This window comes from Triticum aestivum, chromosome 2A, assembly GCF_018294505.1.
Source record: "Triticum aestivum cultivar Chinese Spring chromosome 2A, IWGSC CS RefSeq v2.1, whole genome shotgun sequence".
Lineage (NCBI taxonomy): Eukaryota > Viridiplantae > Streptophyta > Magnoliopsida > Poales > Poaceae > Triticum > Triticum aestivum.
This window is the reverse complement of record NC_057797.1, coordinates 5,481,512-5,495,485: the sequence shown is the minus strand read 5'-3', so window position 1 is coordinate 5,495,485 and position 13,974 is coordinate 5,481,512. Positions and strand designations below refer to the sequence as shown.

The following is a 13,974-nucleotide window of genomic DNA, read 5'->3' as shown; positions in this document are numbered from 1 at the left end:
ACAACTTTAAAAATTCAACTTGTTTTTGACTCTAAACTTGACTCTGAAAGCACAATGTACTACTACTACATGCCTGGTGTCTACAAATGTTCTTTCTCGTGATATTTTGTTACCCAAAATATTGTTTTGTCCGAGTCAAAAGATACAAAATGCAGCTCGGTTCATTGGATGATATACAAGAAACCAACAACTTAGTTTTATCTTTATCATTACCTTCCCACCGCCCTGAGCTGCAGGTAGCGCTAATACTCCCATCCCATTCCAGATTAACTTTCTGATCTTTTCACCCAGCAAGAAAAGACTCTGTCGCAGAAAATGCGTGTGACAGAGGAGTTGAAACTTGTTGGCTTTCGCCCAAGAATCAACCTCACTCACACATCAGAAACAGAGCAAATTTGGGGCAATTTTTTCTCTACCCTTTTCTTCAAGTCCAAGGATTATCACAAGGCTTAGTTTTATGGAGTACCCACATGATACGTAGAGACTAATAAGTGCTCAACTTTATAAATACGACTTGTCTTGGATTCTAATTCAACCGGCAATGCGAACATTGCCTTGACCCAAACACAAGCATCCAAACGCTACAAGAAATATATTAAGTTATTAACTAATTTGGCAGGACTCCTAGATGCAGCGTAATAATACTTCCTATGATGTGAGCCACAGACAACATGGTTATTCAAATCAAATGTTCTTCCTCCTGATGCGCGCGCTTCTTCCTTCCCACAGTAATTTGTGGTTCTTGCATCTTACAGCTTACCATGTAGTTGTAGTAGGGAGGTATGCGAGACCTCCATCCAAGGGCCTCAAATTGCCCACGTGGTAGTGTACCACCATGTCCTAAGATGATGTCCTGCACACTGATCTTCGGGACTTCCTCACTGGAACCTAACTGACAAGTGTTGCAAACCAAGAAATATTTGCTGCTGCTCGCCAATCTCCAACCATACACCGGTGCATCTTCCCGCATACGAAGGTATGGGTGCTGGCCAAACATAAGGAGATGTGTCTGTTTAAATGCTCTCACACAATCAAGAATTGTGCTCCAGAATTGAGCATTGAAGTTATCTCGCAGCATCCCAGCAATGATATGCGCGCTTGCGAAACACTGTTTGTGTTCCAAAGCGATCTCCATGGCCATCGATGCCAGTTTTGGCTGTTCATCAGGGCTTCTGCTTCCGAATGCAAGCGACTTGAAAAAATGCCAATAAGCTTCCTGAGAGAGATAGTCCAGTCGAAGTGCTTCTGTTGTTCCCAGATTCACTACTCTATCCGAGCGACTGGTGATTATGATTTTGCAGCCACCGCAAGGTGTGATGAAGGTTGCGGAAGATTTCAGGCTTCTCAGTGTTTCCTCGCTAATGCCCTCGGCTATTTCAACAATAATCAGCAACCTGTTTTGAGAAGCAAAATTCTCATGTCTGACTAGACTATTCATAATGTTCCCTTTCAGGTCGACCACTCCTTCATCCTTGAGACTGCCTTCTGGAAAGAACATGATCATGGAGAAGCCATCACGCACACTCTCATCCCTACAGATGTACTCAACAAGGGTGCTCTTCCCTACTCTTCTTGGACCAATGATCGGAAGTACAGCCAAGTCTGAAGTAGCACTGGGACAAAGCAAGAAATTCAGGACCCGCTCCCGTTCCGTTTGCCGACCAAACATGCAATTGTCCAATACCAAATATGTGCCATAAGGTTGGCGGTGTATCCGGGGATATGACTCCAAGAAGAAAATAAACTCCTTCATGCCAGAAACGGTCTCTTCAAGGGTATCAACCATCCGTTGCAGCTCTTCCCTCATGTTGCTGTTTGTGCCAAACAACAGCGCTTCTCTGTTGCTGCTGCCACTGCCGGCGCGAGAGAAACAGAGCCGTTTGGCTGGACTATATTTACAGAGCGCAGATGATGAGTGGCTTACCTCCTCGTCGAGGGCCGCTTGGAATCTCAAGGCATCAAGAACATAGCGGCCTCTGTACATTCCTTGCCTCAACATCTTGAGCTGACGGAGCATCCCCTGGTTGGTGATGTCCCGCGCTTCGGCCTCCTCGGCGATGATGTCGATTCTCAGTAGGACTCTCTGTAGCCTCTGTTGAATCTTGTTGAGGTCAGGCTGCTGCTGGAAGTATTTGCTGATCATGAACGATGCAGACCTGCTGATGAAGTCACCTACGATTGCAGAGACGAGGATATCCATTGATTGCAAACCACCTTGACTCAGAGCTCAAGTGGTGCAATGGAAGAGGGATAAAATTAGCAGTGAGTGACACTAGCTACTTGGGCGTCAAGCCATGGGGGTGTTGCTCAATTTTGACTCAAGACCGAGCCACCAGGGTAGGTGTTGTGGATGGAAGATTTCAAGGTTAACCATGGCAAAGTAGTGTGAGTCACTGAGGCTACTGCTGGATATTATATGCTGTGGTGGTGCCCTGGTAAATTTTTGAGCGAGTCTTGGGCTGCCATGTGAATTGAGTCTGACTTGACTCGTTGCAAAACTATGCCAAAACAACACTGCTTTTGTTTCCTTCCTTTACATTTATCTTATTTTATACCTCTGGGGCATCTGCATCTAGATGATAGATGATGCACACAAGCATAATTTATTACTCCCTCCTTTCCTAAATATTTGTCTTTCTAGATATTTCAACAAATGACTACATATGGAGCAAAATGAGTAAATCTACACTCTAAAATATGTCTATATACATCCGTATGTGATAGTCCATTTAAAATCTCTAAAAAGACAAATATTTAGGAACGGAGGGAGTACAAGTCAAGATGTCACATCAGAACTAACTAACTGGTGCCCTTTTTCCTTGTAGAAATTTCTTCTTGACAGGTTATACAAGTTGGACTTAATTTGGGTAGACTGTTCTACAAAGAGTGCTGGTTTAGTCAAAAACCATAAATGAGACATGAGAAAAACCATACCGTTTATTGACCGGAGGGTTGAATTTTGATAAAAGACTCAGAAATGGGTGGCAAGACAGTCTACAAGGGATTTTGGCCTTTGGCTCCAGGAATAGTTGAATTTGCTTTGGTTTCTACTGTTCAGTGAGAGAAATATCGTCAGATACCAGTTCTCCTTTTACCGCTGATAGTAGTATATTTTTTTTTGCCAGGACACTTATACTGTAGTTAGCAGTAACTTGGTAACTAAACCGAGTTAACGACAACAGCAGCAAACTCAGAGGTCCGTTAACCCCATCCATTCTTTCTTTCCGTTAACTGAATCTGCACCTGCACCTTCAGTTTCAGGTGTTGATATATTCAGATTAGGGACAATTCCATTTCTCCCCCTAACTTGAGCCACCACCTGGCATTTGCCCCTAATTTTCAGGTATGCTAAAAAATACCCCTCTTCCGTCAATTCACCTTATAGAAATGCCATTGCCGTCCGGTCAAAGGGCTTTGACCATCTGGTGAATAGTAACATGGTGAACAGTAAATTCGAAAAAAATATCAAAAAAATCTGAAATTTTGTGGGATCGAAGATACTCAAGGGCGCAAGGTGCATGCAAATTTTCCTGCTATTTGGACATTCCAGGAACTCGTGGCAAAGGAAAAAAATATAAATCTATACGCTATGAACAGTAAATTCAAAAACAATAGCAAGAAAATTTTAAAAAATATGAATTTGTTTGGCATCAAAGAGGCTTGGGTGCGCAAGGTGCTTGCAAATTTTTGTGATCAAATGACATGCGAGGTGCTCTAGCAAAAAAAAAAACAAAACAGTGCATTTTTTTCAAAGTTTTTTTCGCCAGATTTTGTTTTTTTCTCCACGAGCTCCTACAGTGTCGAAACACAACAAAAATTTGCACGCACCCCAGCCTCTTTGATGCCAAAAAATTTCATATTTTTTTGAATTTTCTAGCTATGTTTTTTGAATTTACTGTTCACAGCGTACATTTTAAAGTTTTTCCTTTGACACGAGCTGCTGGAATGTCCAAACTACGCGAAAATTTGCAAGCACCTTGATCCCTTGAGTATCTTCGATCCCACAAAATTTTAGATTTTTTTAATTTTTTTTCGAATTTACTGTTCACCACGTTACTATTCGCCAGACGGTCAAAGCCCTTTGACCGGACGGTAACGACACAGAAGGGCATTTCTGTAAGGTGACTTGACGGAAGAGGTTTATTTTTGAGCATAACTGAAAATTAGGGGCAAACGCCAGGTGGTGGCTCAAGTTAGGGAGAGAAATGGAATTGTCCCTTCAGATTAGCGGGAGCTGCATCACCTGGCCTCCAGGTAATGCCACTACTCCTGATCCAGCTTATCTTTCTGATCTTTAAATCCAGCAAGAAAGGAATCTGTCACAAAAAAATAAATGTGACAGAGGAATTGAAACATATTGGCCTTTTGCCCAAGGATCAAACACACGCGTACATGGGAAACAGAGCAAATTTGATGCACTTTTCCTTACTCTTTTCTTCATGCCCAAAGATCAATACATGTGTGATAGCAAGGCTTAAGTTTATAGGTTATACATAGTATCCTGATCACTAGGATACAGACTCAAGCACTCAACTTTATAAATACATTTTGTCTTGGACTCTGATTTAACCGGAATGCTAACACTGTATTGAATCTGAAAGTACAGACTTATGCTACGAGGATAGAAGTCCGGCATGCCTACATGTTAATAGACATATATGTTAACTAACTTGGCAAGACTCCTGAGTAATAATATTTCCTAATTCACAGGACAACATGGTAGTATACATGATATGAGTCACAGACAGTGTGCTATTCAAACAAAATGTTCTTCCTCTTGACGCACACGCTTCTTCCTTCCTACTGTAAGTTGTGGTGCTTGCATCTTACAGCTTACCCTGTAGTTGTAGTAGGGCGGTATGCGCGACTTCCATGCAAGAGCCTCAAATTCTCCACAGGGTAGTTTACCACCAGATCCTAAGACGATGTCCCTCAGATTGATCTTAGGGACATTCTCACTGGAATCTGACTGATGATAGTTGTGAATCAAGAAATATCTGCAGCTCTTCACCAATCTCCAACAATACACCGGTGCATCTTCCCGTAAACGAAGGTTTGGGTGCTGGCCAAACATATTGAGATTTGTCTGTCTACTTTCTCTTACACATTCAAGAACTGTGCACCAGAATCGAGCATTAAAGTTATGTCGCAATATCCCAGAAGCGATATGCGCGCTTGTGAAACCCTGTCGCAGTTCCAAAGCGATCTCCATGGCCATTGTTGCTAGTTTTGGCTGCTCATCAGGGTTTGTGCTTCTGAATACAAGTGACTTGAAAAAATGCCAGTAAGCTTCTGGAGGGAGAAAGTCCAGTCGAAGTGCTTCCGTTGTTCCCAGATTCACAATTCTATCTGATCGACTGGTTATTATAATTTTGCTCCCACCGCACGGTGTCATGCCGGTTGTGGAGGATTTCAGCCTTCTCCATGTTCCTTCATTAATATCCTCAGCTATTTCAACAATAATCAGCAACCTGGTCTGAGAAGCAGAGTTTCGATATCTTACTAGACCATTAATATTGTTTCTTTTCAGGTCAACCACCCCTTCATCCCTGAGACTACCTTGTGGAAAGAACAGGATCATCGAGAAGTGACTGCGCACACTCTCATCCCTACAGACATGTTCAACAAGGGTGCTCTTCCCTACTCTTATTGGACCAACAATCGGAAGTACAGCCAAGTCTGATGTAGCACCAGGACTAAGCAAGAAATTCAGAACCTGTTCCCGTTCCATTTGGCGACCAAACATGCAGTTGTCCAATAGCAAATACATACCATAAGGTTGGCGGAGGATCCGAGGATACAGCTCCATGAAGAAAAGAAACTCCTTCATACCAGCCACGGTGTCTTCAAGGGTATCAACCATCCGTTGCAGCTCGTCTTGTATGTTGTTGTTTGTGCCAAACAACAGTGCTTCTCTGTTGCTGCTGCTGCTGCCACTGCGGGTGCGAGAGAAACGAAGGCATTTGGTTGGACTGGATTTGGACAGTGCAGATGACGAGTGGCTCATCTCCTCCTCGCCGCGGGCGGCTTGGAATCGCAAGGCATCGAGAACATAGTGGCCTCTGTACATTCCTTGCCTCAACATCTTGAGCTGACGGAGCATCCCCTGGTTGGTGATGTGCCGTGCCTCGGCCTCCTCGACGAAGATACCGATTCTCAGTAGGACACTCCATAGCCTCTGTAGAATCTTATTGATGTCAGGTTGCTGCTGGAAGTATCTGCTAATCACGAACGATGCAGACCTGCTGATGAGGTCACCCACGATTGCAGAGACGAGGATATCCATTGATTGCGAACCACCTTGACTCAGAGCTCAAGTGGAGCAATGGAAGAGGGATAAAATTAGCAGTGAGTGATACTAGCTACTTGGGCGTCAATCCATGGGGGGTTGCTCAATTTCGACTCAAGACTTGTTAAGGCTTGGTAAGCTTTTAAAGTTTTAAATGTTATATGTATATTTTGAAATAAATAATGGAGCACCAATCTAATGCAATAAGATGATCAGCTGCTATATATATGATGGTGGTGGCGCCCTGCTAATTTTTGAGCGAGTCTTAGGCTGCGCAATTGAGTCTGACTTGACTCGTTGCAAATCTATGCCAAAACAACACTACTTTGTTTCCTTCCTTTACTTTTATCTTATTTTATACCTCTGGGCATCTGCATCCAGACGATAGATGATGCACACAAGCATAATTTATTACAGGTCAAGATGTCACATCAGAACTAACTGGTGCCCATTTTCCTTGTAGGAATTTCTCCTTGACGTGTTATACAAGTTGGGCTTGATTTGGGCAGACTGTTCTACAAGGAGTGGTGGTGGAGTGAAAAACCATAAATGAGGCGCGGAAGAGAAAAACCATGCCGTTTGCTGACCGGGTGGGTTGAATTTTGACATAAGAGTGAGAAATGAATGGCAAAGCAGTCTAGAAGGGATTTTGGCCTTTGGCTCTAGGAATAGTTGAATTTGCTTTGGTTTCTACTGTTCAGTGAGAAATATCGGCAGATACCAGTTCTGCTCTTACTGCAGTTAGCAGTTTTTTTTTTTTGCCAGAACACTCATACTGCAGTTAGCAGTAACTTTTGGTAACTAGACTGAGTTAACAACAACAGCAGCAAACTCAGAGGACCGTCAATCCCAGCCGTTCATTCTTTCCTGGCAGTGACGCGCACCGGCCGTTAACTGAATCTGCACCTTCAGTTTCAGGTGTCGATATATTTGGAGTGGCTGGAGCTGCACCACCTGGCCTCCTTAGGGCCGCCGGCGAGCGCTTCTACGGCCAGCCTACAAACTCACCGTCCCTTCCTTCCCAGGCTTCATTATGAACCCCGTATTCCCTCCGCCGTCCGCTGAGCTCCAGGTACTGCAGCTTTCCCCCATTCAAGCAACAATATGGCCAGGCCAGTTTAGATCCTGTGCTTGTCAGGTCCAGTCCAGTGCAAGAGCAAGAGCAAGGGTTCAGCTCAGGATCTGTGTCTCTTCACCAATCTCCAACAATACACCGGTCCAGTCTACTTAATGAAATCCAGCAAGAAAAGAATCTGCCACAAAAAATAAATGTGACAGAGGAATTGAAGCATGTTGGCTTTTGCCCAAGGATCAAACAGAGCAGATTTGGTGCACTTTTCCCTATTCTTTTCTTCATGTCCAAAGATCAATATATGTGTGATAGCAAGGCTTAGGTTTATAGATTACCCATAGTATCCAGATCACTAGGAGACAGACTCAATCATCCAACTTTATAAATACATTTTGTCTAGGACTCTGATTTAACCGGCGATGCAAACACTGTTTTGAATCTGAAAGTACTTGCCCAAACAACAGCATGATGTACTCGACTTGCAAACTTATGCTAGGAGGATAGAAGCCCTCCATGCCTACACGTTAATAGACATATATGTTACCTAACTTGCCAAGACTCCTAATTAAGGCAGAGTAATAATATTTCCTAACTCACAGGACAACACGGTAGCATACATGATATGAGTCACAGAAGTGTGCTACTCAAACAAAATGTTCTTCCTCTTGATGCACACGCTTCTTCCTTCCTACTGTAAGTTGTGGTGCTTGCATCTTACAGCTTACCATGTAGTTGTAGTAGGGCAGTAAGCGAGACCTCCATGCAAGAGCCTCAAATTCTCCACAGGGCAGTTTACCACCACATCCTAAGATGATGTCCCGCAGATTGATCTTGGGGACATTCTCATCGGAATATGACTGCTGATGGTTGCAAAACAAGAAATATCTGTGTATCTTCACTAATCTCCAACAATACACCGGTGCATCTTCCCGCAAAAGAAGGTAGGTGCTGGCCAAACATAATGTGATTTATCTGTTTACTTTCTCTTACACATTCAAGAACTGTGCGCCAGAATCGAGCATTGAAGTTATGTTGCAGTAACTCAGCAACGATACGCGCGCTTGTGAAACACTGTGTCTGTTCCAAAGCAATCTCCATAGCCATAGTTGCCAGTTTTGGATGCTCCCCGGGGTTTATGCTCCCGAATGCAATTGACTTGAAAAAATGCCAATAAGCTTCTTGAGAGAGATAATCCAGTCGAAGTGCTTCCGTTGTTCCCAGATTCACAATTCTATCTGACCGACTAGTGATTATGATTTTGCTCTCACCGCAAGGTGTCATGCAGGTTGCGGAAGATTTCAGCCTTCTCGATGTTTCCTCGTTAATATCCTTGTCTGTTTCAATAATAATCAGCAACCTATTTTGAGAAGCACAATTCTGATGTCTGAATTTAATATTGTTATCTCTCAGGTCGACCACCCCTTCATCCTTGAGACTGCTTTCTGGAAAGAAGAGGATCATCGAGAAGCGATCACGCACACTCCCATCCCTACAGACATTCTCAACAAGAGTGCTCTTCCCTACTCTTATTGGGCCAACGATCGGAAGTACAGCCAAATCTGATGTAGCACCAGGACTAAGCAAGAAATTCAGGATCCACTGCCGCTCCGTTTGGCGACCAAACATGCAATTGTCCAAGAACAAGTATGTGCCGCAAGGTTGGCGGATCATCCGAGGATATAACTCCAAGAAGAAAAGAATCGCCTTCATACCGTCCATGGTGTCTTCAAGGGTATCAACCATCTGTTGCAGCTCTTCTCGTATGTTCCTATTTGTGCCAATTAGCAGTGCTTCTCTGTTGCCTCTGCTGCTGCCGGTGCGAGAGAAACAAAGCCGTTTGGCTGGACTGGATTTCCAAAGCGCAGCCGATGAGTGGCTCACCTCCTCCTCGTCAAGGGCGGCTCGGAATCTCAAGGCATCAAGAACATAGTGTCCTCTGTACATTTCTTGCCTCAACATCTTGAGCTGACAGAGCATACCCTGATTGGTGATGTCCCTCCCCTGGGCCTCCTCGACAACAATGTCGATTCTCAATACAACACTCTGTAGCCTCTGGACAATCTTGTTGATGTCAGGTTGCTGCTGGAAGTATTTGCTGATCAAAAAGGACATCGACCTGCCGACAAGGTCGCCTACGATTGCAGAGATGAGGATATCCATTGATTGGGTACTGCCGAACCTCCTCGACTCTGAGCTCGAGTGCTGCAATGGACAAGGGATAAAATTAGCAGTGAGTGGTACTAGTCATGGGGGTGTTGCTCAATTTCGACTAGAGACCCGGGCATGTGTTCTGGATGAAAGGTTAGAAGGTGGCTGACTATGTCAAGGTAGTGTGAGTCTTTGCCTGCCGTGTGAAATTGGGTTTTACTTAACGTGTTGTGTTGGAATTGCTACTTCCTTTTCTTTTATTTACTTGTAGGGTTAATTTTTTTGTGGAAATACTTATAGGGTTTATTTGGTACATGTCACTGCCAACTTCGTGCATTGAAAAATGCCACTGCAAAAAGTGAATCAAGAAAACTGCCATTGTAAGAAAAGGGTTAATTCGATATAGGCCACTGCCCCATTGGCATATTTTAAATTAGTTTATAAGTTGCATGTGGAGTGGTTTGGATAAGAGGATAGTTGGATGTTGATCCTGGCTTTTAGAAATGTGTCTGAGATATTTAAGTTTCTTTTTGCCAACCAACTCACTCGAGTGCACATTTTTCTTTGGTTTTGGAGGTGTTGTGGCCATTACTTTTTCTAGCATGAAAGAGTACCTTTTTATTACATGGAAAAAAAGAAAATAGAGTTATACATCGATAGATGATGCACACAAGCATAATTTATTACATGTCTTTTCAAAAATAATATTAATTTATCACATGTCATGGTGTCACATCAGAACTAACTGGTACCCCCTTTTTCCTTTGAAGAATCTCTCTTTGACGTGCTATATTAATTTGTGTGGACTGTTCTACGAGGAGTCGTGGTTTAGTCAAAGAGCAGCAGTGACACACGGACGGGGTAGAAAAACCCTGCCGTTTCTTGACCGGCCTAGAGGGTTGGGTTTTGGCCCATCGATCCCAGCCATTCATTTCTGCTTTGCTAGCTAGCACAGTGACCCGCACCGTCCGATTGACTGAATCTGTACCTTCAGTTTCAGGTGTTGATGTATTCAGAGTAGCCGGAGCTTGTTAGCTGTTCCAAACCTAACTGAACTCAGTTTCAGTTTGGTTCCTAGTAGTTTCAGTTTTTGTTCCAGGTTTAGTTCTGAATACTCCAGTGCATAGTGTTGATCAAGTAGCATATTTGGAGAGAGAAAGTTTATCAGATTATCATATTTCATTTCACAAAGATGTCTGAACTACCACAGTCACCAATGACATTCAGCTTCTCCAAAAACTTGCAGACAGTATGGTGGGCCAACCTCGACCCAGCAAGAAAATAATCTGTCAGAGGGATTGAAACTTATTTTCTTTCGCCAAGGATCAAACACACGCACACTTGAGAAACAGAGCAAATTTAGGGCACTTTTCTCATCATGATCAAGGGCTATTTTAAGGCTTAGATTTATTTAGTACCCTCACAGGTCAATAGGATACATACAGACTCAGATACTCAAATTTATAAATGCAACATGTTTGGACTCTATTTTATCAGACATGCAAACATCGCCTCGACTCTGAATGTACTTACCTGAACACAAGCATAACATACTCGACATGCAAACACTTGTACTACTAGGATACAGCGACTCCATGCCTAGAGCCTGCACACTAACAGACATATGTGTTTAAACTTGACAAGACTTCTAAAGTCAGTGTAATAACATTTCCCAATTTGCAGGAAAAGGCAGTAACATACATGACGTGTGTGGCAGACTTTCAAATAAAATGTTGTTCCTCTTGATGCACGCGCCTCTTCCTTCCCACTGTAAGTCGTGGTGCTTGCATCTTACAGCTTACCATGTAGTTGTAGTAGGGCGGTATGCTAGACCTCCATGAAAGAGCCTCAAATTCTCCATAGGGTAGTGTACCACCACGTCCTAGGAGAATGTCCTGCACACTGATCTTTGGAACACTCTCGGTGGAATCTGACTGATGATAGTTGCAAATCAAGAAATATCTGCGGCTCTTCTCCAAGGTCCAATAGTACACCGGTTCATCTACCCGCAAACGAAAGTATGGGTGCTGGTCAAACAAAAGGAGATTTGTCCGTTTATATGCTCTTACACATTCAAGAATTGTGCGCCAAAATCGAGCATTGATGTTAGCTCGCAGTATCCCAGCAACGATATGTGCGCTTGTGAAATCCTGTCTCTGTTCCAAAGCAATCTCCATGGCCATTGTTGCCAGTTTTGGCTGTTCATCAGGGTTTGTGCTTCCGAATGCAAGCGACTTGAAAAAATGCCAGTAAGGCATCGAGAACGTAGTGGCCTCTGTACATTCCTTGCCGCAACATCTTGAGCTGACGGAGCATCCCCTGGTTGGTGATGTGCCGCGCCTCGGCCTCCTCGACGATGATGTCGATTCTCAGTAGGACACTCTGTAGCCTCTGGAGAATCTTGCCGATGCCAGGCTGCTGCTGGAAGTATTTGCTGATCACAAATGACGCTGACCTACTGACGAGGTCACCTAGTATTGCAGAGACGAGGATATCCATTGATTGCGAACCTCCTCGTCTCAGAGCTTGAGCGGTGCAATGGACGAGGGATAAAATTAGCAATGAGTACTGGATGGAATATTATCAATGAGGAATATCTATGTGGGCGTCAAGTAATGGGCGTGTTCTGTATGAGATATTAGAAGTGAGGCAGTGGGGCTAGCGCTGGATGGATCAGCATGCAATACATATATGATGTGATGTGGTGGTGCCTTACCAATTTCTGAGTGGGTCTTTGCCTGCCTTGTGGAATTGAGTCTGACTTGTCGAATTTCTCCTTTGAATATAGTTATAACTTGGACTTAATTTCAGTAGACTGTTCTACAAGGAGTGGTGGTTTGTAAAAAACCGTGGCCTAGTCAAAAACTACCAGTGAGACAAGGAGTGCTTTTCGCTGAATGGAGGGTTGAATTTTGACAAAAGAGTGAAAAGTGAATGGCAAGGCAGTCTAGAAGGCTTTTTGGTGTTTGGATCCAGCAATAATTGAATTTTTTTTGCTTTCTATGTACAATGTCGGAAAGCACCCGTGTTTCTTCAGAAGAGAGATGTGACCGAAATATTGCCGATACCAGTTCTTTTTTTTTTTACCACGGCTAGCGGTATTTTTGTGTCACTCATACCACACTTAGCAGTAACTTGGTTATTAAACTGAATTAACAACGAGAGAAGCCATTCATTCTTGCTTTGCTAGCAGTGACGCGCACCATCCGTTAACTGAATCTCTACCTTCAGTTTCAGGTCTCGATGTATTCAGAGTAGTTGGAGCTCATCCTTTGCAGACCTCCGCGCTTACTGCTGCCAGCATGGCCTCCCCCAGGAGCCACCGGCTGGCCACTGGCCTTGCTGTCGTCCCCTGAGTTCCAGGTACTGCAGCTTTGTTCTCCCCATTCAAGCAACAGTGTGGTCAGGCCGTGGTCGATGTCAAGTCGGGGATGGCTGGTGTCGAGGTAGTCGCCGTGGAGCCGCGGGTGCAAGGCGCCGTGTTAGTCATTGGTGCAGTGGTGCACTGGGAAGAAGACGGCGTTGACGAGGCGACGCGCCGGGTTTGCCAAGCCTGGGGACACCTCGCCGCCCCTTTGCTCCAGGTACGGCAGCTCCCCCCGCCTCCCACGACACATTCAAACAGCATGGGGTCCAGTTCTTCCCGTTCTTTCAGGAACAGCCATTGGGTTCTTTCACTGACAGTTGCATTCTGCTGGTAGCTCTGTATGTTGTTCACTGGTGTGTTCAATATATTCAGGCAAAACTTGAAGTGTACCAGCAGCATTTACAATTGTTCTAAAAGTTTCTGACAAACTCGCGCGCCTTCTCCACCAGTTCTTAACTTCTGATCAATGCACACTCATTATATCCACACATAATTCGTTATGTTGTTCTAGTAATTTCTGATAAGATCACAGTTCGCGACCAGTTTCTACATGGCCACACATTTCTCACAAACTTCTTGGTGATTAGTTAGGTGCAAAGAGAATTGCAACTGTTTGTACAGTTCGTCCAGGGGATATAGCCAATTTGGAATTATAAGGATACAATATTAGCATTGCAGAATCCTCTGAGGAGGTCCACAGGTAACTGCGACTTGGAGATTTTTAATATTTTTAGACTGTCTATAAGTTTCATTGAGCATTAGAGAAGTTGGTATGTAGTTTGCTTATACCCCATTTATGGCCTTTGTCTGTTGCTACTCGAACTAGAACACGGGTTGCAAAACTCAATCTAGTTTTTCCCTTCTCCCCATTGATTTATTTTTCTCCGAGTCAAAAGGTAGAGAATGCAGCACAGTTCATGGGATGATAGACAAGAAACCAACAACTTATTTTTTTTTTATCTTTATATTGTCATCTCCTCACCGCCCTGCACTCCAGGTAATGTCCTACTCCAGTTCCAGCTAATCTTTCTGATCTTTGAACCAAACAAGAAAATAATTTGTCATGGAAAATACTTGTGACAAGGAATTGAATCTTGT

General features: G+C 43.7%; 3 protein-coding genes and 1 pseudogene across 3 annotated transcripts; all 4 read right to left on the bottom strand.

Annotated features, from left to right (window-relative positions):
• Window positions 1–411: 411 nt before the first annotated feature.
• On the bottom strand, window positions 412–2,365 carry LOC123184168 (putative disease resistance protein RGA3). The gene has a single exon (XM_044596332.1). The coding sequence runs from the start codon at window positions 2,198–2,200 to the stop codon at window positions 680–682; it is 1,521 nt and encodes a 506-aa protein (XP_044452267.1). The 5' UTR covers window positions 2,201–2,365; the 3' UTR covers window positions 412–679.
• A 2,391-nt stretch (window positions 2,366–4,756) lies between these two features.
• On the bottom strand, window positions 4,757–6,410 carry LOC123184167 (putative disease resistance RPP13-like protein 1). The gene has a single exon (XM_044596331.1). The coding sequence runs from the start codon at window positions 6,284–6,286 to the stop codon at window positions 4,757–4,759; it is 1,530 nt and encodes a 509-aa protein (XP_044452266.1). The 5' UTR covers window positions 6,287–6,410.
• Window positions 6,411–8,005: 1,595 nt separating this feature from the next.
• LOC123184166 (disease resistance protein RGA2-like) lies at window positions 8,006–9,521 on the bottom strand (annotated as a pseudogene).
• Window positions 9,522–11,230: 1,709 nt separating this feature from the next.
• On the bottom strand, window positions 11,231–11,767 carry LOC123186864 (uncharacterized). Its single transcript, XM_044598537.1, has one exon. The coding sequence runs from the start codon at window positions 11,765–11,767 to the stop codon at window positions 11,231–11,233; it is 537 nt and encodes a 178-aa protein (XP_044454472.1).
• Between the last annotated feature and the right edge of the window lie 2,207 nt (window positions 11,768–13,974).